Source organism: Trichosurus vulpecula, chromosome 1, assembly GCF_011100635.1.
Source record: "Trichosurus vulpecula isolate mTriVul1 chromosome 1, mTriVul1.pri, whole genome shotgun sequence".
In the NCBI taxonomy this organism is placed as follows: Eukaryota; Metazoa; Chordata; class Mammalia; order Diprotodontia; family Phalangeridae; genus Trichosurus; species Trichosurus vulpecula.
Genome location: NC_050573.1, coordinates 229,211,993 through 229,239,299, shown reverse-complemented (window position 1 = coordinate 229,239,299; position 27,307 = coordinate 229,211,993). Strand labels below are relative to the sequence as shown.

General features: G+C 38.3%; 1 protein-coding gene across 4 annotated transcripts in view; it reads right to left on the bottom strand.

Moving 5' to 3' along the window:
* PPP4R1 (protein phosphatase 4 regulatory subunit 1) overlaps positions 1-25,128 on the bottom strand; it is a 79,374-nt gene extending 54,246 nt beyond the window's left edge. The window contains exons 1-4 of one of the 4 annotated variants that reach the window (XM_036760116.1): positions 24,380-25,128; positions 24,010-24,054; positions 5,376-5,511; positions 3,101-3,207 (exon numbers count right to left, since the gene is read on the bottom strand). In XM_036760116.1, coding sequence (XP_036616011.1) covers positions 3,101-3,207; positions 5,376-5,511; positions 24,010-24,054; positions 24,380-24,386 — 295 coding nt within the window. In that variant the 5' untranslated portion in view covers positions 24,387-25,128. Of the gene's footprint in view, positions 1-3,100; positions 3,208-3,675; positions 3,744-5,375; positions 5,512-24,009; positions 24,055-24,379 lie in introns of those variants that run through there. The other 3 variants (XM_036760124.1, XM_036760133.1, XM_036760142.1) reach the window with 3 other exon arrangements.
* Between the last annotated feature and the right edge of the window lie 2,179 nt (positions 25,129-27,307).

Genomic DNA, 27,307 nt, shown 5'->3' with positions numbered 1-27,307 from the left:
AAGAACTTCACATAGGAAGTAATACATAAACTGAGCTTTGAAGCAAAACTAGGGTTTCTAAAAGGGTGTGGCAATGGTGGTGGAAGGGGCTGGAAAATGCGAATTCCAGGCATGTGAAACAACCTGTGCAAAGTTACAGAATGACTCCCATCTGTAAGATGAAATGTCTAGGGAACAGCAAAAAGGCTACTTTGAGTATTCTTAGATGAGGGTAATATATAGTAAGACTCAAAAGGTGGTATCAAAGTCAGGTTGCGAAGGGTTTTGAATGCCAAGAGTCTTTATTTGTGCCTAGATGGTGGGGCAAATGAAGTTATAAAGATAACATAGGGAGAATTCTATTATTGACTTCTTCCATATTTAAATGCAAAGATAAGACTACTAATTTATAAGGCCATGTCCAAGAGTAGGACCACATTACCTATTAAATGACACCCTCTCTTTATGAAACATATTTAAAACTGAAATACACCTAAAATTGTCTCCCCATTTGAATTTTTCCATGGAAGAAGGGCAGGCTCTAGATAAAACCATGAAGCAGCCAAAATTTTTTGTTACAATCACTCACACTAACTATTCCTCTCCAGGCTCCTTGTTTTGTTACCTTTTCTGCTTCTTTCCCAACTCTCATTTCTCCCCCTACCAAGGATACTCCTTTTATCCACTCCCTTGTTAAAACCAGATCTCAGCATAAATGGCTAAAATGGTCTTATCCAGCCAGAGGTGAAATACCTTAACAGGATCTAAGTTCAGACTAAAAGATGCTCTAACATAATTTCAGACATCAACAGGAGGTGGGGAAAGTATCTTGAAGGGGGTGGGGGAATGGCCTCCAAATCACATCATGTATGATTTCATTTACAGAGGGCTGTGTGTGATGTGTGATACTGACCTAATCTAACAATATTGAGGGAAGAAATAAGGTTTATGGGATCAAAGGATTTAGAACTACAAGAGACCTTTAGAGATTATCTAGTCCTTTCCCTTCCTTTCACAGATGATAAAACTGAGGCCCAGAGGGAACAAATGATTTGTTTAAAGTCTCACAAAGGTAGCAGAGCTGGGATACAAACCTATGTCCCATGACTCCAAACACAGCACTTTTGATTAGTATTACACAATTACTGTCATTTTTCTCAAAGAAAAATCCTTACTAGATTTAGTTTACAATTAACTTTGTACTAGGAACCATAAGTCTTTATAACACTTGCCACAATTAAAATGAAATACAGAGCATTCAAAAGTTCAGTGAATCCAGGTGATGGCTATTTTGTCACATATAAACCAAGCACACAAGAAACAGTTTAAGTAAACAAAGCTCACTGCATACAAAGTTAAAATGACGTCTACACTGGATGTTATCATTTCTCCTCTAAACCCTCTGCATTCTGGCTTTTGACCTCATTCAACTGACAATGCTTCTGCCAGATGGTTGTCACCTCTCTTCCTGAATACTGTCTCTTCTCTGGGTTTTCTTGAGTCACCTCCTACCTGTCTCACTTCTCAATCACTGTGCTACCCTCAATCTTGTCATGCTCACTATCTGTGGCTTTGCCGCAACGCTCTGTCCAGACCCTTGTTTTTTCCCCTTTCTATATTCTCTCACTTGCTGATGGTATTAGCTACCATAGGTTCCACTGGCATCTATATGTTGATGATTTCCAGATCATTATCCAGTCCTTGGCTTATTCTTCAATAATCTAGGATTAGTAATTGTTCTAGACCCAAATGGTCTGGAACTAAAGCTCCTCATGTGCCACCAAATATCCTTCAACATTTCATCTTCTTAGAACTTCCCTCCACTGTATTTCTCCTTATGAAGCAAACCCACTTATCTCTAAATCAAAAGGACTAATTCTGGGTTTGCTAGGTAGTGAAGGCTTTGAGGCAACAAAAATCTCTGGGACCATGAGACTGTAGATAGATGGTGACAGTCATCACATTTGGGTAACAAAGACTTAGGAAAAGTCAGTGAGTGACTCAAGAAGAGGATAAAGTAAAAATGGTTTCTAGAATATGGAAGTTATAAGGCAGATGAAAAAAAAAGAATCTAATCAGATGGAGATCTATGATCAGGCAGGGGAAGTGCAGGATAAATGACCATAAACAAGCAAGAAAACATTTACTAAGCCATTACTATGCTCCAGGCAGTGTGCTTTGTTCCAGGTATAAAAAGAAAAGGTGAAGAAATTTTTGCCCTTGAGAGGCTCACAGTTTAATGACAACATGTACACAACAAAATATAAAAAAGATACATCACACATCCACAGCAGATAAAAGAGAGTCATGGGGGAGAAAGCACCAGAAACTGAGGACCAAGCCTTTTGCAGGAGGAGGTACATTTAAAAATGAAAAATGGTCTTTGAAGCTTTTTCCTCTGTAAATATTTGATTATGGGAGCAGCACTGCTTTCTGTTGTTGTTCAGTAATGTCCAACTCTTCATTATTCCATTCGGGATTTTTTTTGGCAAAGATTAGAGTGGTTTGTCATTTCTTTCTCCAGCTCATGAAACTGAGGCAAAGAGGGTCAGGTGACTTTCCCAGGTCACAAAACTAGTAAGTGTTTGAGGCCAGATTTGAACACAGGAAAATGAGTCTTCCTGACTCCAGGCCCGACACTCTATCAGTTGTGCCACCTAGCTATCCCCTATACTGCCCAGGACCTTTCAGACCCTTGCCACCTTTGCCTATCTTCCCTCTCATCAAATCTGCTAAGGACTTGATTAAAATAAAACCTACAATCCATTCATCACTTCATATAAAACATTCACCTCCCAAATGAATAAACAAAATTTGGGTAATTTTATGGAAAAATGCAAAGGAGAGTGCTAAATTTAAATTTATTTTGATAAGGCATTTCTAAAATTAAAGTACTTTAATACAAAGCATTAATGTCTGAATAACTAGGGATGTTTCTTTAGTGCTAAACTGAATTATATGCACTGGGTTGAGTTTCAAAACAAGTATGATTCTTTTATACATATGAGGCTTTCATAACTACCATGAAATCAAATGAACTCAAGAAACCTGACCTAAAATGTTAAAAGCATGAAAAAATTTGCTTTCCCTATATGAACATATACTTTCCAACATCAGATACCTGAATCATCAGCTAATCTGCTGACTCTTTCCAATACAGCAATACAATCTCTTTCATCATCGCTGACTTCCTTCAAAGTATCAAGCAAGCTTCGGGCCACCATTTGTCTAGGCAGAAAAAAAAAATTGTATAATGTTGCAGAAACTATACTGATTTAAAAAAAAAAAAGCTTTTGAGCTACATTTAAGTACTCTTAGAAGCCAATAATTTTAAAGAAAGATTTGACCTCATTCTATTTTCTAATACTTAAGCATTTACTTTATCATATAAATGTTAATTACTAAAGTCAATTTCATAATAAATTTTGCTAAATAAATACTAATTTGTCTATTGAAATTACTCTAACTTAATTATATGGATGAAGTTACACACTAGGCTGCAGGAAGTTTTTTTCCTAACATGACCAAATTTCCATCTTTGCCACTTCCATTCATTTCTACTAGTTCTGTCCTTTGGAACCAAGAACAAGTCTAACAATCCCAGTAGTAGCCCTTCAGATATTTGAAGAAAGTGACTATGTGTTCCCCAATGCCTTTTCTTCTCTAAGCTAAACTTAACCATTTCCCTCAACTCACCATGATAATCTCAAGGCCCTTTAACATCCGTGTTATCTTCTCTCTAGTTTATCAATGATCTTTGTAAAATAGTTTCCAGAGACGAGATGTGGTCTGATGAGGGAGTACAGCAGGAGAACTATCACCAACTTCATTCTGGACACTGTACTTTTCTTAATGCAGCTTAAATCACATGAACATCTCTGGATCCAATGGGCCACCACTGACTGATGTTCAAACTTGTAGAACATTAAAATCCCTGGATCTTTCAGGGGAACTGCTATCTAGCTCCACCTACCCCATCTCATGGTTACAAAGGTGATTTTTTAGAACCCAGTAAGTCTTTACATTTATCATCATTAAATTTCATCTCATTTGCTTTGGCCCAGTATTTTCATCTGCTGAGATTGCTTTGGATCCTGACACCGTCATCCAATGTGTGAGCTATTTCTCTCATCTTTGTGTCATCTGCAAACATGATAATAAGCATGCCATCTATGCCTTTATTAAAATCAATGATAAAATATTAATTGGTACAATACTGAAGAGGATCCCTAAGGCACTCCACTAGATGCCTCCCCAAACAACTGCTATCAGTCCATTAGTGACCGCTCTTTGGGCCCATTCATTTAACCAATTTCAAATCTGCCTACGGTGACTGTACTGTTTTACCTAGCCCACTTCTTCAAATTTTTTTTCCACAATGATAACCTGAGAAATTGCTAAATTAATTTCAATTCTTGATAAATGTCAGCATTAATGGAATGAAGCAGTGGTATAGAAAATAAGAAAAAATAAAAAAGTAATTCATACTTCATTTTGTAATGGATTTTGCTATTTTTGCAGCAAGTCCTGATTTTGTTTGGTTAAGGCAACTACTACTAAAAACCTAAATGCCTTGAGGAGATGAAATGGGGAGAGAAGGAATTGGCCTAAATTCACCGAAACCTTCAAGGAGAAGCTAGACTGGATGACCACTTGTCAGACATGTTAAAACAGGAATTCTCCTCAGGTATAGATTGGATTACATGGCTACTGAAGTCCATTCCAACTCTCAAATGCTGAGACAATCTGCAAAGGACGTCCTAAAGCAGACAATTGAGAAGCTACCCGTATAAAAAAATTACTTGTTTCTAAAGGGATTTAGCCTAGGTACCTAAGTAAACATTAGGGGGAAGAGATGTGCAATATATGCACCAGAAATCAATTTATAGAAAGCAGAACATCTTAACCTCAGGCCTACAGACTCCTAAGAGGCCGAAGGATAGATTTCAGGGGGTCCAAGAATTTCAATGGGAAAAGAATACATCTCTATTTGAATATAGTAGGTTTCCTTTGTAACTCTATGTGTTTTATGCATTTTAAAATATCATTTTGAGAAGGGGTCCAGAGGCTTCATTGGACTGCCAGAGGTTTATGATGAAAAAAAAGGTTAAGAATCCCTGATACAAACCCTTAAAGTGTCTAGATCAAGAACTCTGAAGTTTTACCAAAATAACAATGGCAAAATACTTTAATGCAAATTAAATTTTCAAAAGCATGTACAATAACAGTATACAACATCCTATAGCCTAAAATTAAGCTTTTAAATAGTAAATTCTAATAGCCAAATTCTGACTATAAACAAATTAGGTTGTTCTCTTATTAAAATGATGAAATTTAAATATTCAAAACAACTTTCCAGTCATTCACACTTTAAGGAAGCACATTAAAAGACATACCTATTAAATACGTTCTCACTTGCAGCATACTTGTCCAGTCTTCCCAATGGCGTCAACATCTCATCTTGTGAGACGAAATCCAGGGCTGAAGGTATAATAATCACATCAGACTCTGAGCTGTAGTCATCCACACCAACTATCAGAGACATCAGAAATATTCCTTATAATCACAGCACTTTAAAACTAAAACTCGCCCTTTGCCAATGTGAGACAAGCCCCAATAAAATCATCTCTTCTTTTTGTGGGGTAGTTGCATTGAAAAAAACTCAAAAAAACAAAAAAGAAAAAACCTTAAGACAAATCAAGAAACTACAAGTTGATTTAGTTAAATGGAGAATGCAACCTTGATTTCTTTGCCATGTCTGTAGAAGTTATACAAATTTGGAAGCAGCATCAGGGCTAACGGTTCTGGGTACTATACTTGCGGCTTTATAAACAAAGAGAATAAAACACTATACTACAGAGTTCCCTAAACTTTTATTTCCCTTCACAAATGAGAAATAGTTGATGAAGAAAAAATTACACTTCACGGAATCTCCAGTTAATGAAGACATACTTAAGATACATAAATAAGCTCCTTATTGAAATATAGGAAAAGTAAAATTATTTATATTTTTAAAAACTCTTAACATTAGAAACATATTTTGATATTAATTTAAGTATAAATAAATCAGTATTGTATTATCATATTATATTATAATATAAACCAGTATTACATTATTATTAATAATATGTCCTTGATTAGGTCACTGATCTATTGATTTGGACGAGCCCTGTTACTTTCCCTTTAAAGAATTCAAAGATGGCTCGATTTTAAATAATTAATGTTGCTTACATAGTTAATAATAATAGCAGGTAACATTTATATGGGGGCAGGCAAGTGACACAATGGATGTACTGGGCCTGGAGTCAGGGAGACTTATCTTCCAGAGCTCAAATCTGGCTTCACATACTTACTAGCTATGTGAACCTGGGTAAGTCATTTAATCCTGCTTGCCTCAGTTTCCTCATCTGCAAAATGAGCTGGAGATAGATAGAAATGGCAAACCATTCTAGTATCTTTGCCAAGTAAACCCCAAATAGGGTCTTGAAGAGTTAGACAAGACTGAATGCAGATTGAGAGTTGGGCTTGCTTCCAAGACAAAAAAGTAAATAATATTTATCAATAAATTTATATTAATGTTTATATATTAATGTATTACATTTACATTTTTATAAATAAGGTTACAAATTTATTTATAAATAAAAATGCATGCCACACTGGAATAACACACATATACATTTAATTTAACAGGAAAATATATTTCATACCAGAATCTGTGTTTAATATTATTTTTCATTCTTTAAAAATGTGAAATTAAGGTATTAAAATCTCAAACCAAAAAATAATTATGGTTTTTAGACATACTTTGACCTGACTTTATTTAGGGTTTTAACATCGGACAAAAAAATTACTCAAATAACTACAATGAAGTTTATCTGGCTTAGTATAATGGCGAGGTTTGGACACAAGTTCTGATGATGTTGTTTATTATGACCTTGCTGTGTGAACCTGAGTAATTTCTCTTCACTATCTTGTTTACTGTTTTCATTTATTCGTCTCCACTAAGACTTGATATCTTTCCTCCAGCTCTTTCTTTACAGAAATAAAAATAACACAAGAGTCTTCTCCCAGATACTGCCACTTGATATCTCCAATTCTGGTCCTTAGTGATTTGCTGCATGAAATCTGACAAATGTCTTTATGACTTACAAAGTGGAGAAATAAGGATATAGAGAGAAGAAAGGCTCTTCTAGATTTCAAGCTCCATGAGAACAGGGATCATTGGCATATTTTTCAATTTTTAAAAACATTTTCATTTGTTTGGCGTTCTACATTCTATCCCTCCTTTCTTCCCTCCCCGCCCCAAGACCATAAGCAATCAGATATAGGTTATATATGTGCAATTATGTAAAACAATTCCATATTAGTCATTTTGCACAACAAGACTCAAATAAAAGAAAAAAAATTAAAAAGTGAAAAATAGCATATTTCAGTCTGTATTCAATCAATAGCAGTTCTTTCTCTAGAGGCGGACAGTACACTTTGGGATTGTCTTGGATCGTTGTATTGCTGAGAATAGCTAAGTCATTCATAGTTCTGCATGGAACAATATTGCTATACAATGTTCTGGTTCTGTTCACTTCAGTATGCTTCAGTTCATGGAAGTCTTTCTAAGTTTTCCTGAAATCATCCTGCTTGTCATTTCTCATAGGACAATAATATTCCATTACAATCACATACCACAGTTTGTCTGGCCATTCCCCAAATGCATTAGCATATTTAATCACCGTGTGTTCCCATAATTTAGCATAGTGCTCTGCTCACAAAAGGTACTTAATAAATGTTTGTGAAACTGAACCGGATACTACTTCCCTTCCATGTGCCCTAAGCTCCAGCCAAAGTATGTTTACTTATATGTGGGCTGTGCCTTTGCTCATGGCATTCCCGAGGATTATTGAAATGCTACTCATCCCTTTAAGATGTTGTTCAAATGACACCTCTGTAGCAAGTCTTGATTCCCAGGAATATGATAAAAAAAATAGTCTTTGTTCCCACAGGGCTTACAATCAGATAGGAAGGAAATAAGCATTTATTAAGTGCCTACTATGTGCCCGGCATTTGGTAAGCAATTTACAAATATGATCTCTTTTGAGTCTCACAACAATCCTGGGAAGTAGGTGCTATTATTATCCTCATAATATTGGGGGTGGGGATGGAAGTACATTTTAGAGTTCCTATTGAAGATTGTCTCAAAAGCCAACAGATATGAAGAGGGAAAAAAACACCTTGTTGCCAAGTTTGATCAATCATAGAGAACAGAATATTATTGACAGCATAATTTTAATAGTAGTTAAAAATTAGAGACAAATAAGAGTCTTACTTTGTTTTGAGAACTCAATAAAATGTTAATGACTGCCTGAAGGGGAAAAATAATGTCAGGATAATTATGCTACAACATGAAAATTTTCCCTAAATTACTTTATTATCCTATAATTTTGTTCTAATAAATACTGCTTGATAGAAAAATGTTACTGCTTGAGACTTAGGGATGAAATTGGTTTTTCTTTCTTTATCTTAGGGTTTTTTTTAAAAGTATATTAATATAGAATTTGACCTATCTTGTTTTAAATATATTTATTATATTGCAAATGGCTGAGATTCAAGCCTAGATCTTCCCAAGTCCAACAAATTCTTCACTAAACCACATGGGCCAGATTAAGCTGATCAAAGGAAAAAATTTTTTTTTAAATCCTGAGGACCCCTTTTATTTCACCCTGTACAAGGAACCTAGGGGTTTTGCCTCTTTTTCTCAAATGTTCCTATTACTTTAACCTCAAAAAATAGAAGGCATTTTCTCCTGAGGGTGGGAGGGAAGGGAAGAAGATAGTCACCTTCAATAATCTCACACTCATCTTCTATTGATAATTCCACAATTTTAATTGGATCATACTACTATGAAAATTATTCTGTTTCCATTTTTTACCACCACTATAATCCATCCTACTACTTCAACAACAACTATGCAAGAGATGAGGTCTCACTAATTATCACTTTTGCCTAACAGATAAAAATGGGTCTGAATAAAGACAATACACTATTTGATAGAAATGGCCCTCTTTGGAAATGCTAAATTATGGAAATAAACAAAGGTGTGATGGAGGCAAACTCAAATCAACTGGACTGTTAAATTTTTAGTAGGCATTTACATCACAAAAATCAGCAAATGCTGAAAATCAGGATTTGATTTATTTTGTTGAAAATATGAATAATGTAGAAAAAATCTGGGCATTTTTTTAAGGGAGAACTGGTTGTTAAACACTTCCCAACACTCCTAAAAATAAGTCTTCAGAAAAGACTCTCATCCTCAAAAATACCAGATAATAAAATACACCAACATATTAAGGCTTAATTAGACATGAGGCAAAACACTTAATAAAATGCCCTTTTCTGTTTCTCGTCAGGACCTATCTTTCAATACACTAAATATATTTATGTGTGCATGTGGGTGTATGTGAGTGAGAATGCACATGACATAAACCTTTGAGTGACAGTAATAAGACAAGAAATTAAAGGCACATCCATATATCTCTATTTGCAGACAACATGAATGTCTACTTAAAAATTGTCAAAGAACTGGCAAAAAAACCTGAGATGAAGAGTAATTTGATTAAAATAGCAAAATAAAACCACAAAAATTGTTAGCCCTTCTATGATATAGCAAAAATCTCACTCAGAATAACTATGAAATGCTTAAAATATTTGGGAGTAAACGTAACAAAGACATAGATAAAATTACAAAACATTGGTAGAAATAAAAGATAACCAAAAAGCTATTCGTTAATCACTGTACAGCAACTCTAATACAATAATAGTACCTAAGTTAATTTAGATATTCAGTTCTATATCAAACTATGAAAGGGTTACTTTATGTAACTAGACAAAACAATAAAATTTATTTGGAACAACAAAGAGTTGTAGAATCACATGGTAAACAATTACTGATTAAAAAAATGTAAGTAGTTTAGTGAAACAGATGAGACAAACAACTATGCTCAGTAGCTGAATGTTCCATAAACCCAAGGACACAAACTACTTCAAGAAGGAACTCCTTATTGGACAAGAATAGCCAAGAAAACTTGGATAGAATTTTTGCAAAAAGGAAAAAAAGGAGGGAGGGTATAAGAGGGAGAGAAGGAGAGGGAGAGAAAAGAAGAGGAGGAAGGAAAGAAGCGTTATTGCACAGTATATTCTAATGTTTGCTGTCATGGAAACAATGCTGGATTTGTACTAAGAGGACCTGGGTGCATGTCCCAGCTCTGCCAAGTTACCTGTATGACCCTTAGGTAGGAAATTTTACCTCCCCAGGTTTGTATCCTCAACTGCAACATGAAAAGATTTGGAAGTCCCTTCATAAACTTCCCTTATAGTTCCAAATGGCTATGGCACCTAAATAAAAAAGGCCACATCACAGAAAAAAAAAATTAGAGGACAATGGAAGAACTTTCACAACTATGATCATGGGAAGAACTATTAAACAAACAAGAATGGAGAGAGGTACTAGAGTGGGAATATATACCTTCACCTGTCTTTTCCCCCTTGCATTTTGGTTTACCCATGTTGAAAATGAACTCTCTCTCTCTCTCTTGGGTTATGAAATGATGGATTCTCTGCCAAAGGCTGCTCATGATCTCTGCTCCAGCTCTACATTGCTCCCGTCAACCCTGTCTCCCACTCCTATTCATTATCACTTCAGCTTTTTCTGGCAGTGATGGGAATAGAGTATGTAGAAAAATAATGGTCTGGATCTGTCCCTCACAAGCTGTGTGACCTTGGGCAAGCTTCTATTTTTTCATCTGTAAAATGAGGGTATTAGATAATTTGACATCTAAATCCACGCTACCTGAGCTGAGGGAATTTGAACTTCTGAGCACAGAGCCTGATCCCCAAAACCTCCAGCCAAAGAGGATGCTCAGCACAGACATTTTATTTCCTACCTTGCTAATGCTACTTTGGTACTTCTCTGACTTCACCATCCGTATCAAGTACTTTTCCCCCTTCCCTTTCAGCTTCCTTTAGTGTGTAGTCTTCCCCCTTGAGGGCAGAGACTTTCTTTCTGTATTTGTATCCCCAGGGCTTAGCAATGCCCAGCACATATTTATTAAGCACATAGTAGGTGCTTAATAAAGATTTATGACTTTTGATTGACCTGTAGCTTCATTTAGGTGTCTCCCACTATTCAGCTGTGACTTCAGCATATGGCCTTTGTAAAGAGTATGGGTGGGGTACAAGTCGAGACCTCAGAAAGGTCCTCTCTGCCTGGCTATGGCAAATCTCATTCATTTTTAGCCTTCCTACTCTGAGTGGGCTAGACCTGAGATGTCAAGTAGCATATTACCAGCAGGAAAGGACAAGCCCAGCCCCATGTGATTCTGGGCCCAGGTGCAGCTCCCCTCCACCTCAAGCCATGGAATCCTAGGTGAGACATACTCAACCTTACCCCCTCACTGATTTTTTTCTGGCTGTCTCTTCTCCCCTTCCAAGGTTATGAGGCAGCTACTTGGTTCAGTGGATAGAATGCCCAATCTGGAGCCAGGAAGACATGAGTTCAAATTCAGCCTCAGACACTCCATTTTCCATCAGCTGCTCTTTTTTAGTTTCTAGGAACATCATGTATATCCTAGGATAAACTTATCATCTGAAATTTCATCAGCATGAAATTAATCCAGCTCTGATATTCAACACTTCAGCACCCTCAATTGCCTTTGGTGGGGGACAGGAAGAGAAGGGGGAGGCCTGAGCAATAAACTTCTCCCAAAGCCTCCCGTTATATAGAGGGCTCCAAATTTTCCGGTTAACTTCATTTTCTATCAGTTCCTCTGCTTGGTTTCAACTCTTTGAGCCATCTCAGGCACACTCCTCTTTCAACTTCCTTTTGTATAACTGTCTCCCCCCAGAAGAGACTGTAAGTTGCTTGAGGGCAGGAATTGCCTTTTTCTTATTTGGACCCTCAGGACTCAGCACAGGGCCAGACACATAGTAGGATCTTAACAAATGTTTACTATTGATTACTATTTGTATGACCTTGGGTTAAGTCACATGTTTGCCAGTTTCTTCAACCATAAAATAGTAATAGCACCTACCCTCAAGGGTTGCTGGAAGGAGCAAATGCCAAATCTGTAAAGCACTTAACACAGTGCCTGATATACTCTTGTTGTTTAGTTATTTTTCAGACATTTTTGACTCTTCATGACCCCTTTTGAGGTTTTCTTGGCAAAGATACTCAAGTGGTTTGCCATTTGCTTCCTTGCTCATTAACTGTTTCTCTTTTGGCCAGTAACCCTGAAGGTCTTCCTCTCCCAGTTTTGATTTTTTTTTTTGAGTTTTAATTAAAAGGTCCATCCCTCAACTAACTTCTTAAAGAGGTCTATTCGCTGAATGGGCATTATCTCACTCAAATGCATCCTGGGTCATCTCCAGTCATCCTAGTGAGTATCAGGCCACTGGACCCAGATGGCTCTGGAGGAGAAGGTGAGGCTGGTGACCTTGCCCAGTGCTCCCTCACTCAAATCAAAGTCAACTGCAATTCATGTCATCACTTCCTGACTGTCACGGTCCTCTTCGAAAATGAAAGACAAACACAACAATCACCTTGCTCATTAAAAGGGGTAAGTGACTTGCTCAGTGTCTGAGGCTAAATTTGAGCCCAACACTCTATCCATTGAGACACTCTACCCACCGCCCTCATATTATAGTAGATTCTTAATAAATGCTTGTTTCCTTCCTTTCAGGGATGAAGGTGAGGAGGAGGGAAAGCTAATTCCTCCATTTATTTAGTTATCTAGAGGGTTTTGGGACTGGGGTGATGGTGGGATAAAGGCTGCGGAAGATGTCCATTTTCTGAACCCGGACCACAGGACTTATACAAGGACTGAGATTCAGTTTCTATTTGAGATTTTTTAAAGCCGTAAATGCTTTAAGGCAACACATACAGAAATAAAAAGAGTTAATTTTGACTACATAAAATTAAAAAGGTTTTGCCATTGCAAAATGATTCGACCACTCCAGAAAATAATTTGGAATTATGTCAGATGAGTTACTAAACTTCTCATGACCCTTGATCCAAATGTCTCACTGCTAGGCATACAGTCGTCAGAAACCAATAGAAATAAAGGTCATCTATATGTACTAAGATATTCATAGAAGCAATAAACCAGAATATCCACTGATTGCACAGTGGCTGAATAAATTGTGGTAAATGAATATAATGGAGTCTTATTGAGGAGTAAGGAACAAATGAGGATCTAAATAATAATCACTAATAATGGCTAACATTTACATAGCACTCACTATGTGCCAGGCACTGTGCTAAGTGCTTTACAATTATTATTCTCATTTTATCTTTACAACAACCTTGAGAAGTAGGTGCTATTATTATCCCCATTTTACAGAAAAGGAAACTGAGGCAAATAGAGGTTAAGTGACTTGCCTAGGGTCACACCGCTAGTGGCTGAGGCTGGATTTGTACTGAAGTCTTCTTGATTTAAGACTCAGCTGTTTATTCACTGTACCACTGAGCTGCCCTTTTAAGATCATAGATCATAGATCTAGAGCTGGAAGGAACATTAGAGGTTATGAAGTCCAATCATCTCATTTTACAGATGAGATAACAGGACCAAAGAAGTTTAAGTGATTTGCTGAGGGACATCAGGTTAGTAAACTTCTGAGGCAGGCTTCAAATCCAGGACTATCAGTTTATCCATAGCCATGAGTCATGAGAACATATGTATGAAATGATGCAAAATAATCAAGTAATGGAAATCAGAAAAAAAACACACACAATTACAATAATGCAGTTGAAAAGAACACTAAAACAAAGCTGAACACTGTGTAGATGTAGCAATCGATCTTGCCCCTGGAAGACAGGTGAGGAGCTATTGGAGGGAGGGAGACCTATAGGTATAGAATATTGCATAGGGTGTCAAGATGTGTAACTGTGTCACTTTGTTTGGTTACTTATTTTCTTTGTTAAAAAAGAAAAGTCTAGATTGGGGAAAGGGGCAATCAGAATTTATGCCATCTTAGGGTGGGGAGGAGGGGAGAAATGGGGAGAGAATTTGTAACTCAAAATCTTATGGAAATCAATGTTGAAAGCTAAAAATATTAAATAGAAAAAAATGAAAAAAAATTTAAAAAGACTTAGGGGGAGAAGGAGATGTCTGAAAATGACTGTGATGTCAACACAAAAGGTATTAATATAACTTTAAAAAAGGGAAAATATAAAACTAAGACTGGATTTTAATAAAAGTACTTTTAATAAGCCAGCATATAGATTGAGGATCAAAAAGTACAGCAGTATAATATTTACCACATAGATGCCTAAGCTTAAAGAAAAATTATTTGCTTAGAATTGTGAGTTAGGTATACGCAAGTTATCTTTTTCCTCTAAAATGCTATTTTATAAAGGATTACTGAAAACTAATCTTGTTTTAATTATTAAGGCAAAATTGTTTTTTCCTCGTAGGCCACTTCAGTTTTATAATAGTAAAAGGATGGATGCATCTTTTTGGCAACTCCTTTTTCTCTTCCTCATTTCCTTGTAATCTAATTTCTATCCCAACCTTTCTAATCAAAATGCCTCTAAATCACTTTTTAACAAATCTTAACTTCACAATCATCATATCCAATAAACAGCATCTTTTTCCTTGACAAAGTCCTACTACGGTCATTCACTGTGGCACGGAGGTAACCCTGGTTTCTCAAAGACTATGCCAGCCATAAGTTCTGGAAGGTTCTTTTATGCTAAAAAGATGTGGAGCATTGGTCCTGGCAACAGACTGAATTTGGTTTCTAAGGACCTACCTCGCTAAGTACATTGAGGCTCATCAACAATAAGCTAGCCACTCACTGATTAACTTTTTGGCCATGGCAACCTATGAAACAAATACAAATTCAATATGGCCCTATCATGTACAGTCTCCCACTTTTTCCGTGAAAGTGTCAGAGTTGTGGAAAAATGGGAAGAGTGTGCTAAGAATCAGTGTTTAGACCACTTGTAAACTTTAATTTGACTGATATTCCAAATGTGAGATCCTTGTTCAACAATTAGATATGTTTCTAGTTCAATCAATAAACATTTATTAAGCACCAGACTACATGCCAGGCCCTGTGCTAAATTACACTGGAGATACAAAAAGAGGCAAAGACAGTCCTTGGACTCCAGAAGCTTTCAATCTAATGGAAGTAACAACATGCAAAAAGTGTGTATATGTATATATACACACATATACATATAGAAAGCAAGCTATATACAGGAAAAGCAGTAGGGGTTAGGGAAGGCTTCCTATAGAAGGTGAGAAAACGTCCGGAGCTGAGGGATGCAGTGTCTGTGTCGCTGAATCGAAAAGTACCTGTTAGATGGTAAGGTGTAAGAATGAAAAGGTAGAAGGGGGTTAGGTTATGAAGGGCTTTGAATGCCATTTTGGATTTGCTTTTGAAGGCAAGAAGAAGCCATTGGAATTTATTGAGAGTATGTGTGGAGGGAAGTGATGTGAGTAGACTCAAGTTTTAGGAAAATCACTTTAGTGGCTGAATGAAGAATGGATTGGAGTGGGGACACAACGGAGGCAGGCAGTGCCTCCTGCAGACTACTGCAATAATGCAGGAATGAGATCATAAGGGCTTGTCCTAGAGCAGTGAGTGTTGGAGGAAAGAAGGGGTATATTTGAGAGATGTTGGAAAGGTGAAATTGACAGGCCTCAGGCAACAGCTTGGATATGGAGTGTTAAGACAGCGAGGAAGCCCAGGTGACTCCAGGGTTGCAAGCCTGAGAGACTAGAAGGATGGTGTTGCCCTCTACAGTAACAGGAAAGGCAGAAGGGGGAAAGACAATGAGTTTGTTTTTGATGTAATGAGTTTAAGATGTCTAACTGGACACCCAGCTCCAGATGTCTAAAAGTCAGTTGGAGATGCAAGACTGGAAGTCAGCAGAAAGAATAGGGCAAGAAAGGTAGATCTGAAAATCATCGGCATATAATATGGAAATGTTTTGCATGACTTCACATGTATAATTGATATCACACTGCTTGCCTTCTCGTTGGGTGTGTGAGAAATGGAAAAGGAGAAAATTTGGAACACAATTTTTTAAATGAATATTAAAATTAATTTTTAAAACAGAATCATCAGTATAGAGATGGTAATTACATCCATGGGACCTGATCAGATCACAAAGTAAAGTAGTAGAGAGGGAAAAGAGAAGAAGGATCAGGACCAAACCCTGAAGGACACCTACAGTTAGAGGTGCTGAACCATGCAAATCTTCATATGTTTGCTATAAAGAAAACCAGAAGAAAGGAAGAAGTTGCAGCAAAATGACAGGACATGGTTACTCTTTGGAAAGGCAAAGAGAAGAGTTAGAAAGGTTGGCTTTATCACACATTCAAAGGCAAGAACAATAATAAATATTTCACATAATATCTGGTCATCTTGCATCCTAGTGCTAATGACAAATATTTGTAAAAAGTTCCTTGTGGACATAATTGTAGCTTATGTACTATTCATTACTGGTTGCTGAGAATGAAAAGAAAGATAAATTCTATTTAGAACTCGGCAGAACTAGTCCAGCTAAATCAACATATACTTTGTTAATCAATGACTTCAATGCAAAGGTAGCAAACATGAGGGTAAGAAATGGGAAGAAAACATTTGGGAAAAAGAAATGAGGTCAAAGACTGTAGACTACACAGAAGCCTCAAGGTTTTATATCGTGAACACTTTTGTAGAGCATTAGTAGGGGCTAGTCCTTGCAAGCACCAAATAACATCACAAAAATGAAATGGGATATATTTTAAGACAGGAAAAGACTTGTTACTGATGTGGGAGTTATCCCTGAATCAGCTGTCTAGTACAGCCAGACCAATGACTTGTCAGGGCAGAGAACAGAAGTAAAAAGAAAGAATAATGAAGAAAAAGGTATGGCATGTAATTGAAGACACTCAATTCTGAACTATTTAAACAAGTAAACAGCAATAAAAAAATGGGAAATGAAGATCAGAAATGAAAGACTTCAGCTATAATATTTTTATATAGTTTAACCTCTACAAATCTACTGCCACGGGACCACCAAAAGAGCACAGAAAAGTGTCATAATAATGATGACAATGGCTAGCATTTAGGAAGCACCTAATATACACCACGCACTGTGCCTTTAAGCACTTTACAAATATCTCATTTGATCCTTACAATAACCTTGTGAAGTAGGTGCTATTATTATCCCCATTTTACAGTGGAGGAAAACTGAGGCAAACAGAGGTTAAAAACCGCACAAGGTCATGCAGCTAGTAAATATCTGAGGCCGGTTTTGAACTCAGGTTTTCCTGACTCTACGCCCAGGGTCCTATCCACTAAGCCACTTAACTGTCTTTGTCAGGAATCATTAGACTTAACTACAAAACATTAAAGGCAAAGCACTGGTATAGAACACAGACTCACTTGTAAAATCTTCCAAACAATAGTGGACGATTATGGGTAGCATCGTCTTATAAAGCAGAAAGTAAACAGTGTAGGATAAAACTGGTTTAAAGGAAGTTTGCCAAGAGAGCCAACTATGCAAAGTCCCAAGGTTATTTAATGATGAAAATGGAATGACAACATAAGAAAAATGGAAAAGACAACTAAAGATTACTGTAATAAACTTTTGCCATGGATAGTGGAACCACCACCCTTGCCCCTGTGGATCTGATACCAGTTACACTTATTGATTAATCAATTACAATTTAACCGATACTCATTTTTATGTTTTGTTGGGAAAATGATTGAAGAGAGCATCAGGACAATGGACAAGTGAGTATGGAAAGCAGAGGATGGAGGCAAAACAAAACTTAGGAAACTGCAATTTTTATTTTTAAATAGACTGGGACAAATAGAAGTGGTGCTCTTAAGTAGTTCTGTTATATAACTATAAACCTAAGCAACTCTACCATGTATGATTTAGAAAATAATTTTGGGTGTATGTTTCTCATTAGTTTATTTAGGTTTCACAAAAAAAGATCAGTTAATTGAATCACTGAATATGACACTGCACAGATGGACAAATTTTTTAATGTAACCAATCAATCTATAACATCTTTTCCATCTGCACAAAAACAAAAAGCAGAATAGTCTTCTCAGGTAAACAATGTTAGAGAGACCAGTCTAACAAATCTGATGACTCATAAATAAGCTTATCAAGTCCCAATTTAACACTCACAATAGAATACAGGCAGCTCAAGCACAGAGGTTAAGGGTTGATTTGCAACTTCCACATTTAAAAGAGCCTGCTCATAAAAAGCAATCTATGTTCTAAGAGGGTCAGATGGGAGGAAGTGGTTTTTAAATGTTCCACAAAATCTCAACCCCACATAAAGCAACCAAAGGGACCTCTGGAAAAAGAAGATATTTGTACCTTTTTCATCATCTCTCAACTTCTCTGGAGTACAAAAAACACAGAAAGGTTCCACAATCTTGCACATTCCAAGGAATTATCAACGTCAGTACTTAGGTTTAGTTACAGAGAAAAGAATGTAGCAATACTTTGTAGATAAACATACTATAATACTGTGGCAAGATCACTTCCAATTAAACCTTGGACAGAATTTTGTTTTCTTAAATGAGCATCCCTTCAAGTCCAATTGTGATATTTTCCAAGGCCATTTACATAAATACATCTGGGTCTATCAACCTATATGTGCACATGTACAGGTAGCTGTGGGTACATATGTGTACGTATAGATGTATGAATACACACACAAATACATAATATTCCTTCCACCACCGTCTTCCTGTGTTACTTTATTCTGCTGTGGAGGTGACTGAGTTCTCAAAGGCCTTGCCAGTGCAGTGTTAGCCTTTGCAGGTCTTTTACCAAACAGGAAAGGTTTCAAAAATAAGGGAATGACTTAAGCGGCCTAGCAAAACCAGATCTTCATCACTCAAAGGGTTAGCCACGAAGAGCTGAATTTTTCTTTAAGTCAAAGCAACTCAAGTTATGGCACACAGGTCAGAAGAACTGAAGTTGTGAGTTACCCAAAAGGCAAGAGTGGGTGTGAGTAGGATGCAACACATGATAAACATATTATATTACAAACCTATTTACATAAAAATTGAGCAGAAGGAATATAAAAGAGGTCAAAGGGTTATTATGACTCGAATGAGAGATGGCCTAGTCATGAAACGAGACCAAAAGAAAACTGACAGAAGTGTCCAATGGTGTTCACACTGTCAAGTGATCTTTATAAAGGTTTCAGGATGTTAGCGGGAGCTCTTCCTCCCACCCACCACAGCCCCACCAGGACAGATTTACAGGATGACTGTGGCTGAGAAGGCATCTGCACCACTAGAGGGAGTATCTATAATGAGGATCCCAGATCTATTGAAGTACAGAAATAAATGATACAGACCATCTACTATTACAAGCACTGGTGAAGGGAGACCTTTAAGTCCTACTCCAATCCAAAATGATTTATGTTTAGACTTTGTGAGTCAGCTTTTATGATTTTAGATAAATCACTTTAACTATGTGTATCTGAGAAATTTTAAGGTCATCTATGTTATGGAGGAAGCCTTAAAAGAAACTTACTGAACCTGAAAGTATATGAATTCCATATCTAACAATATGCTAAAAGATGTTATACATCATGGAGAGTGACTTTGCCAAGATCACTAAGGTGTGTGGTCTGACTCCAGAGTGGGCATTTTTCCACTATACCACCCTGCCTTACATTCATTCACTTGCTTCCAGGTTCTTGCTCCAAAAAAGAAAAAACCCCAACAAAAGAAACCTAATCGTGAAGAGGAACCCCTCCCCAAACAGTTCATCTACATTACTAGGACTAAAACTATTAAGTTAAAATCACCACAAGTTGACATTTTAAAGTTATTAGGAGAGATACATGAGAACTAAGATGAAAGAGTAAAGTGAAGGGAAAGTGATTGTTTCCTTTACCCAAATATTTTATGTTTAATTCTGAAATGCTAAGTTTTAAGGTGTGACCATACTTTCTGAAAAGGAAATGTTTCTATTAAGTAGTACATCTAAATCAGAAATGTTAATTTGCACCAAACTTTTCTGGAATATGTCTACTGTATAAAAACAAGGTACACTTGTACTGGGAAATTTAACAAAGTAAATTTAATCTGGGAAAGGAAAAAGACAAATATTGTAAAGTGTTAGCAACTGATTTAAAAAATGAGAATGTCATCAGTAAGTACTGTATAGTTAACTCTGAATTGCCAGATGTGATTATGGGTCACCTATAGTTACTGTCAGTTTTGACTTGATACTTATTAAATATCTGCTATGTGTTTACTCGGCACACATTAACGCATGCTAATTTTAATATTAGCCCAAGTCATGAGACTAGGTCTGCCAAGAGGCTAAAAAATCCATTCCAAGACCAAACAAATACAGAAGGCAAACGAGCTAGGACTACAACCAAGAATCACCTACCAGGCTAAATTAAGCATAATACTTCAAAGAAAAAATGGTCATTCAGCAAAATAGAAGGATTTCAAGCTTTCATAAGAAGACCAGAATTGAACAAAAAATTTAATTTCCAATATTAAGACCCAAGAGAAGCCTAAAAAGGGGGAAAAAAAAACATAAGGGATTCAACAAAGCTGAACTGTTTACATCCCTACATGGGAAGATGATCCTTGTAATTCATAAAAATTATACCACTAATAGTATAGCCAGAAGGAAAATATATATTTACAGACAGAAGATATGGGTATAAGGTCAATTTGAGGGAATGATATAAAAAAATAACTAAGGGGTGAGAAAAAGGAGTATACTAGGTGCAGGAGGGAGGGAGAGGTAGAATAAACTATTTCATATGAAGAGGTGCAAAAAATCTACTACAGTGGAGGAAAAGATAAGGTGTGCAACGGGTGTCACTTGAACCTTACTTTCATCAGTATTGGCTCAAAGAGGGAATAACGTAAACAATTGGTTTAATACAGAAATCTATCTTGCCAACAGGGAAGAGGAGTGAAGGAGATTAAGTAAAGGGGCTGGGGGGAGGCAGGACCAAATCTAACAGAAGAGAGGGAAGACCAAGGGAGACAGCAGACAGAAATAAAACACTGTCAAGGAGGGAAAAGGTGAAAGGAAAGAGAGGACAAACATGAGGAAAAACAGAATGGAGGAAAATACACAGTTAGTAATCATAACTATGAATATGAATGGAATGAACTCTCCCATAAAATGAAATCAGACAGCAGAGAGGATCAAAACCCAGAATGCTACAATATATTGTTTACAAGAAACACTTGAAGCAGAGACATACACAGAGTAAAGGAAAGGGTCTGGAGCTGAACCTATTATGCTTCAGGTGAAGTAAAAAAAAAAAAAGGGGGTAGCAATACTGATCTCAGAGAAAGCAAAAATAGACCTAATTAAAAGAGACAAGGAAGGAAACTTCATCTTGCTAAAAGGTACCATAGGACAATGAAGTAATATCAATACTAAACATATATGCATCAAGTGGTATAGTATCCAAATTCTTAAAGAAGAAATTAAGTGACTTACAGGCTCAAGACCGAACAACAAATAGCATTACAAAATGTAAAATAGGTAAATTTTTATTATATTAAGAAGCTCTTGCACAAACAAAACCAATGCAAACAAGATTAGAAGGAAACCAGACTATATCAGATTGCATGCCATCCTGGGGAGGGTGAGGCGAGGGAAAGGGAAAAAATTTAGAAGTTAGAATCTTATAAAAGTGAACATTGAAAACAAAGTAAATTAATTTAAAATAAAAAGTAGAAAGCTGGGAAACAATACAGCAAATATCTGATAAAGTCCTCATTTCTCAAATATATAAAGAACTGAGTCAAATTTATAATAGAAGCCATTCCCCAATTGATAAATGGTCAAAGGATGTTGAACTGGCAGTTTTCAGATGAAGAAATCAAAGCTATCTATAAACATATGAAGAAGTGCTCTAAATCACTTTTGATTAGAGAAATGCAAATTAAAACAAATGAGGTACTACCTCACACCTATCAGATTGGCTAATATGACAAAAAAAGGAAAATGATAAATGTTGGAGAAGATGTGAGAAAATTGGGACACTAATGCACTATTGGTGGAGTTGTGAACTGATCCAACCATTCTGAAGAGCAATTCAGAACTATACCCAAAGGGCTATAAAACTGAGCACACCTGTTGATTCAGCAATACCAAGACTAGGTCTGTATCCCAAAGAGATCATAAAAAAGGGGAAAGGACTACACGTGCAAAAATATTTATAGCAGCTCTTTTTGTGGTGGCAAAATATTGGAAACTGAGGGGATGCCCATCAATTAGGGAACAGGTGAACAAGCTGTGGTATATGAATGTAATGAAATACTTTTGTGCAATAAGAAATGAACAGGCAGATTTCAGAAAAACCTGGAAAGACTTGTAGGAACTGATGCAAAATGAAATGAGCAGAACCAGGAAAACGGTGTACACAGTAACAGCAACACCCTGCAATGATCAACTATGAATGACTCAGCTCTTCTCAGCAACACAATGATCCAATACAAGTAACAAAAGACTCACAAAGGAAAATGCTATCCACATTCAGATAAAGACCTAATGGACTCAAATGGAGATAGAAACATACTTTTTTTCACCTTATTCTTTTTAATGTTTTTTTTCTTTTGATTTGTTTCTTCTTTCACAACTGTGACTAATATGGAAATGTTACAGCACATGTACAACCTATACGAAATCACCTACCATTTTGGGAAAAGGGGAATGGGGAGAGGGAGAAAAATTTGAAGCTCAAACTCGTTAAAGTGAATGCTAAAAATTATCTTGACATGTAACTGGGGGAAAAATAAAATTTAAAAAACAAATAATTCTTGGATTAGCCAGTTATTCTCCAAGAGTTCAAATACATGGGGTTGTTTAAAAGCTAACTATAGTTTGCTTAAATGTAAACTTTCGATGCAATATTGTCACCTCTCTACCAGTTAATTTTCTTACCCCATTCCCTGTGATTTCCCTAAACACAAAGATAAATTTAAGAACCTCAAAACACAATTAAAATGAGCCCCCAAAGCAAAGCTGAAGGTCCTTTAACATGCCTATACAGTAAAGTTTAATAGCTTTATGTCATTTAAAATGGACAAAAGTCAGCAACTGCCCTTGAAACCCCAAAGGCTTCTACTTCTTAAAAAAGTTCCAGTGTTCAAAGACTTTGGGACATTTTTTTCTTTGCATTCAAGAAACACTTTCTGAAAACATCACCCCTCATTCTCACAACCTAACATTTTTCAAACTTTTCCAAGTCAACTTTTCAAATACCTCCCAATACCTTCTCCAAAGGCCGAAAACGGGAAAAATAAGTCTCAATGAACAACAGCGTATTTAATCTCTACTTTATCGACACGATGAAAATGAACCAAGAAAGCTGCAAACTTTCTGCTCAGTTTCCCTACAAGAAATCACATCCACACCTATTTTTCTGAGATAACTGTTATGAAGAAGAGACATCTCTCCAGCACGGTTTACCGGGTTTAGTAGGAAGAGATGGGGGCGCTAAAACAATAAATAAACCCAAAACAAAAACACCACCCACCACCATTAACAAGGCACATTTGCTCCATTCCAGCAAAACCACCTTTTCTATCCTTTCCACCCAAGGGGAGCTGAGGTGCTGGGCCCAGGAAGCCAGCAATCTGTTTCTGTTCCCCCGCCCAGGAATTCAATTTGGGCCAGAAAAGTGCACTATTTCCTGGCGGAAGTACAGACAGTCCGGTAGAGATCAGATAGATGTGGCACGGTCCCCTCCAATCTTCTTCACTTATTCCCCCCCATTCCGAATGCACAAGGTCAATTACGTTCCCCCTCCCCGCCAAGCCCCAAGCCCAGTCCAAGTTTCTGGATCTCCCTTCCAGGCCTCGGCCGTCTGGGGTTCGAGGCGGCTTCCCCCTCCCCCAGGGGCCCTTCCTGAGGCAGAGAGGACTCCCCGTGCGAGGCCTGGGGCGCGAAGGGGGCCCCCAAGGGGGGAGGGCGGCGGGCAGAAGCCTCCGATTTGGGCCGAGAAGCAGAGCGATACTCACATCCTTCAATTTCCTCCTGCAGGTCCTCCTGAAGCAGTGAAAGATCTGTGAGGAGGAAGGTGGGGGATGGGGAGGGGACGGAAGAGAAGAAAGGGACAAGGTCAGCGCCCCCCGCGGGGAGGGGGGCAGACACCTCCTCTCCCCTCCCCACCTACCCACCCTCCACCACTGCTGCTGCTACTACTACTACTACTATCACCACCACTACCACCTCCCCGCGCGCCTTCCACCCAGGGCTCGCCTCAGCCCGGCCCCCTTTTCTCCCACCCCGTCCCCTCTCCACCGAGCCAGGAACCTTCAGCGCGCCCGGCTAACGGGGCGAGAGGCCGGCGGAGCCACTGTGGCCAGGAAGAACAGGGGGTCCACGTACCCGCCATCTTGCGGTCGCCCCCTCCTCCTCCGTCTCCCGGGGATCCGGGACTACATTGAAGCGGCGCGAGCCAGGGAACCGGTGGACGCGCGCGCGCGGGCGGAGAGGCTGGAGGAGGAGGAGGAGGTTGTGGGAGGGGGAAGGGTTGCTAGGGGCTCGCGCGCGCGAGCCAGCCTGTGAGCTGCAGACGGGGCGGGATGGGACAAGACAACGGGACGGGATGGGATGGGATAGCGTGAGGGCGAAGGGAGGTGGGGCGAGGAGAGAAGAGGGGCGGAAGCCTAGACTTCGGATCAAGCGGGTATCCGCTGTGGTCACGGGGGAACTCCGGTTGACAACGCCCCAAAGGTTGGGAGACTGCGAGAACGCGCTCGAGAGGAGAGGGGCACCACTGGGTGCTACCGAGCTTCGTCCCGTCCTCGCCTCGCCTCTCTGCGCGCGCGTGCACGATGAGAAGACACTCTTAACTCCCTCCTCTGTTCAGCCCTGCGCGTCTCCTTCCCCTTCCCTCCCCGGCCCTCTCCGTGCGTCTCCCGGACGGACTCACTGAGCGCGCGCCCCCGCTCTGCACCCCCACCCCCTTCCCCCGGCGCGCGCCCGCGCGCGTGCTCGCACACACGCACGCCCGGAGTCGCGCCGGGGCTTAGCGCTAGCTCCAGGAAAGAGGCATACAGCCCGCCGGCCTGCAGTAGTTCCCAGAGTGTGCTGCAGGCCGGGGCTTCAGGCGTGGCTCTCTGCCCGGCGCGGCTACTCTACCCCCCCACCCCACCCCCGCCCTCCTTTATTTGGTCACTGGCTTTGCCTCCCTCACAGCCTTCCTCCCTCTATATCCCCTCTTCTTCTTGGGTCTTCTCCCCGACATTGCGCATCCTTGGGCCTACGCGGGCCCTTCCTTCTTTAATTGGCCTGGAGAGCGACAGTAAAGTAAGTATGGGACAGGGAGAGCCCGCGGAGGATTGCGCAGCCCCGCGATTCTGCCCCCATTCGTTGCATTGGACCTTTGAGTCGGTGCCCCAGAACTGCTTCTCTGGGCCTCCAAGGGGAGAGGGATCAAAGGCCGAACAAAGGAGGCAGCGTGATGCCGGTGGCTTGTCATGGTTATGCATCCGGCTTTCAGATAACAGCCATATCACTCGTTCAGCAAATATTAACCACCTACCAAATGCTGGGCAGCCTGCCCAAGAGTATGGATAAAAAACATGGTCTTGCCCTCAGGAAGCTTATGAAAGTGGCGTACTCTCCATGTATAGGCGCACATATGTATATAAATACGTAAAATATATATTTTTCCTCTTAAAATTGCACTGACTTGCAACACTATGTTTATATAAATTATGAATTTATGTTGTACATCAATAATATACAGGGTGTTTGAAGTGTTAGTGCAGTGTAGATATATTATGTGTTTATATATAAGTGGATATATAATATACAAAGATGTTCCATAGTGTAGTGTGTGTATCTTACCTCTTTTAGTACATCATTTGCTTTCAAGGAACTTATGATATAGGTAGGTCTATATAGCTGTATATATATTTTTTCTTGGTGCAGTTTTAAGCTCTTAACTTTAACTTAATTTTTGTAGTAACAAACTTTAAGCTTTTTTTTTTCAATCTGACCGCTCTCCAGCTAATCCTGAGTAGGCAGAAGTTAAATGACTGTAGTATTCTCGTGTCCTGAAAGATCCATTCACTAGCTTTTTCATTTCAATTTAACAAGTATTTACTGAAGTCAGGTAGTGTGCTAAATACTGAGGATACAAAGACACTCTCAGAGCTTACATTCCGGTGGGGGAAAACAACCAGCATATAAATAAGAATATTCACATTTTTTTCAATTCTTTCTCTCTCCCCCAACTCCAGTCCTTTATTTGTATTGTATTGCAGTAGATCCTTTGTAATATGTTACAGATTGTAAAAACCAATTTTGCTGAAAATAAAGAACAAAACTTGGCATGTCTAATTTGTACTACTTTGTACTATGAGGAGTTGGGTTTTGGGGAAAAGAATTAACTTGAATTCTTATCAATTAGATTTCTTAAATTGTATTTTTACAAGTTCCCAGGTTTTAATGTCTCTGCCGTTTAGGAGTCATTTGGGCAGTCAGGCCTCAGAAATTTATAATTTTATTTTTATATAAGATGTACTCTGTACTCATTAAAAATTCCTTTCCTTGGGCTTTACTTGTAAGTACCACCCTCACATAGGCTGTATATTCAGGCATATTTATCTGAAAAGAATAAAGACCTGGAATTAGCCATGATAGGAAAAAACTTGTGACTTTAGGTGTTAAGAAATCTGTGCTCAGTCCTTTAAAACATAAATATATTTTTTTAAAAGGCCAAATTTTCTCACCCCATTTCTTGTCTTTCTTCACACTTACCAGATGTTCTAAGGTGTACTACTGGCAACACTGTCTCTTAGAATGACACACAGAAACAGGAATTATGAAATCCATGAGGATAGAGAAACAATTCATCTAGTTCGACTGCCTTTCACGGCAGAGGCTCGTACTAGTTACATCAAAGGGGGTCATTTCCCGCCTTATATTAATTGGTTTGATGCACCTGGCAAAATTATGCACTTCACTGGGGGAGAGAGGGAGGGAGAAGAAAAAGGAAAGAGGATCATTTGGATTATTTAGAAAACTTAGGCATAGGGTTTTTATTTTTAGCTGGTTTTCAATCCTAAGAACAAGTATTTTCTGTTTTTATTTTATTAAAGAATTTCAGTAATTTCAGCTGTAATCTTCTTAGCACATATTCCCTAACAAGAGTTTTCTTGACCATTTTGTTGAGGGGATCCTTCATTTAAAGAGCAACAGAAGTATAAACTCAATCTACCACATCTCTCCTCCTTTCCAAACCATTGATGGTAGTCTATGAAGTACTCCAAATGATGTTATGTTGTTGGGATTTTTTAAAAGAGA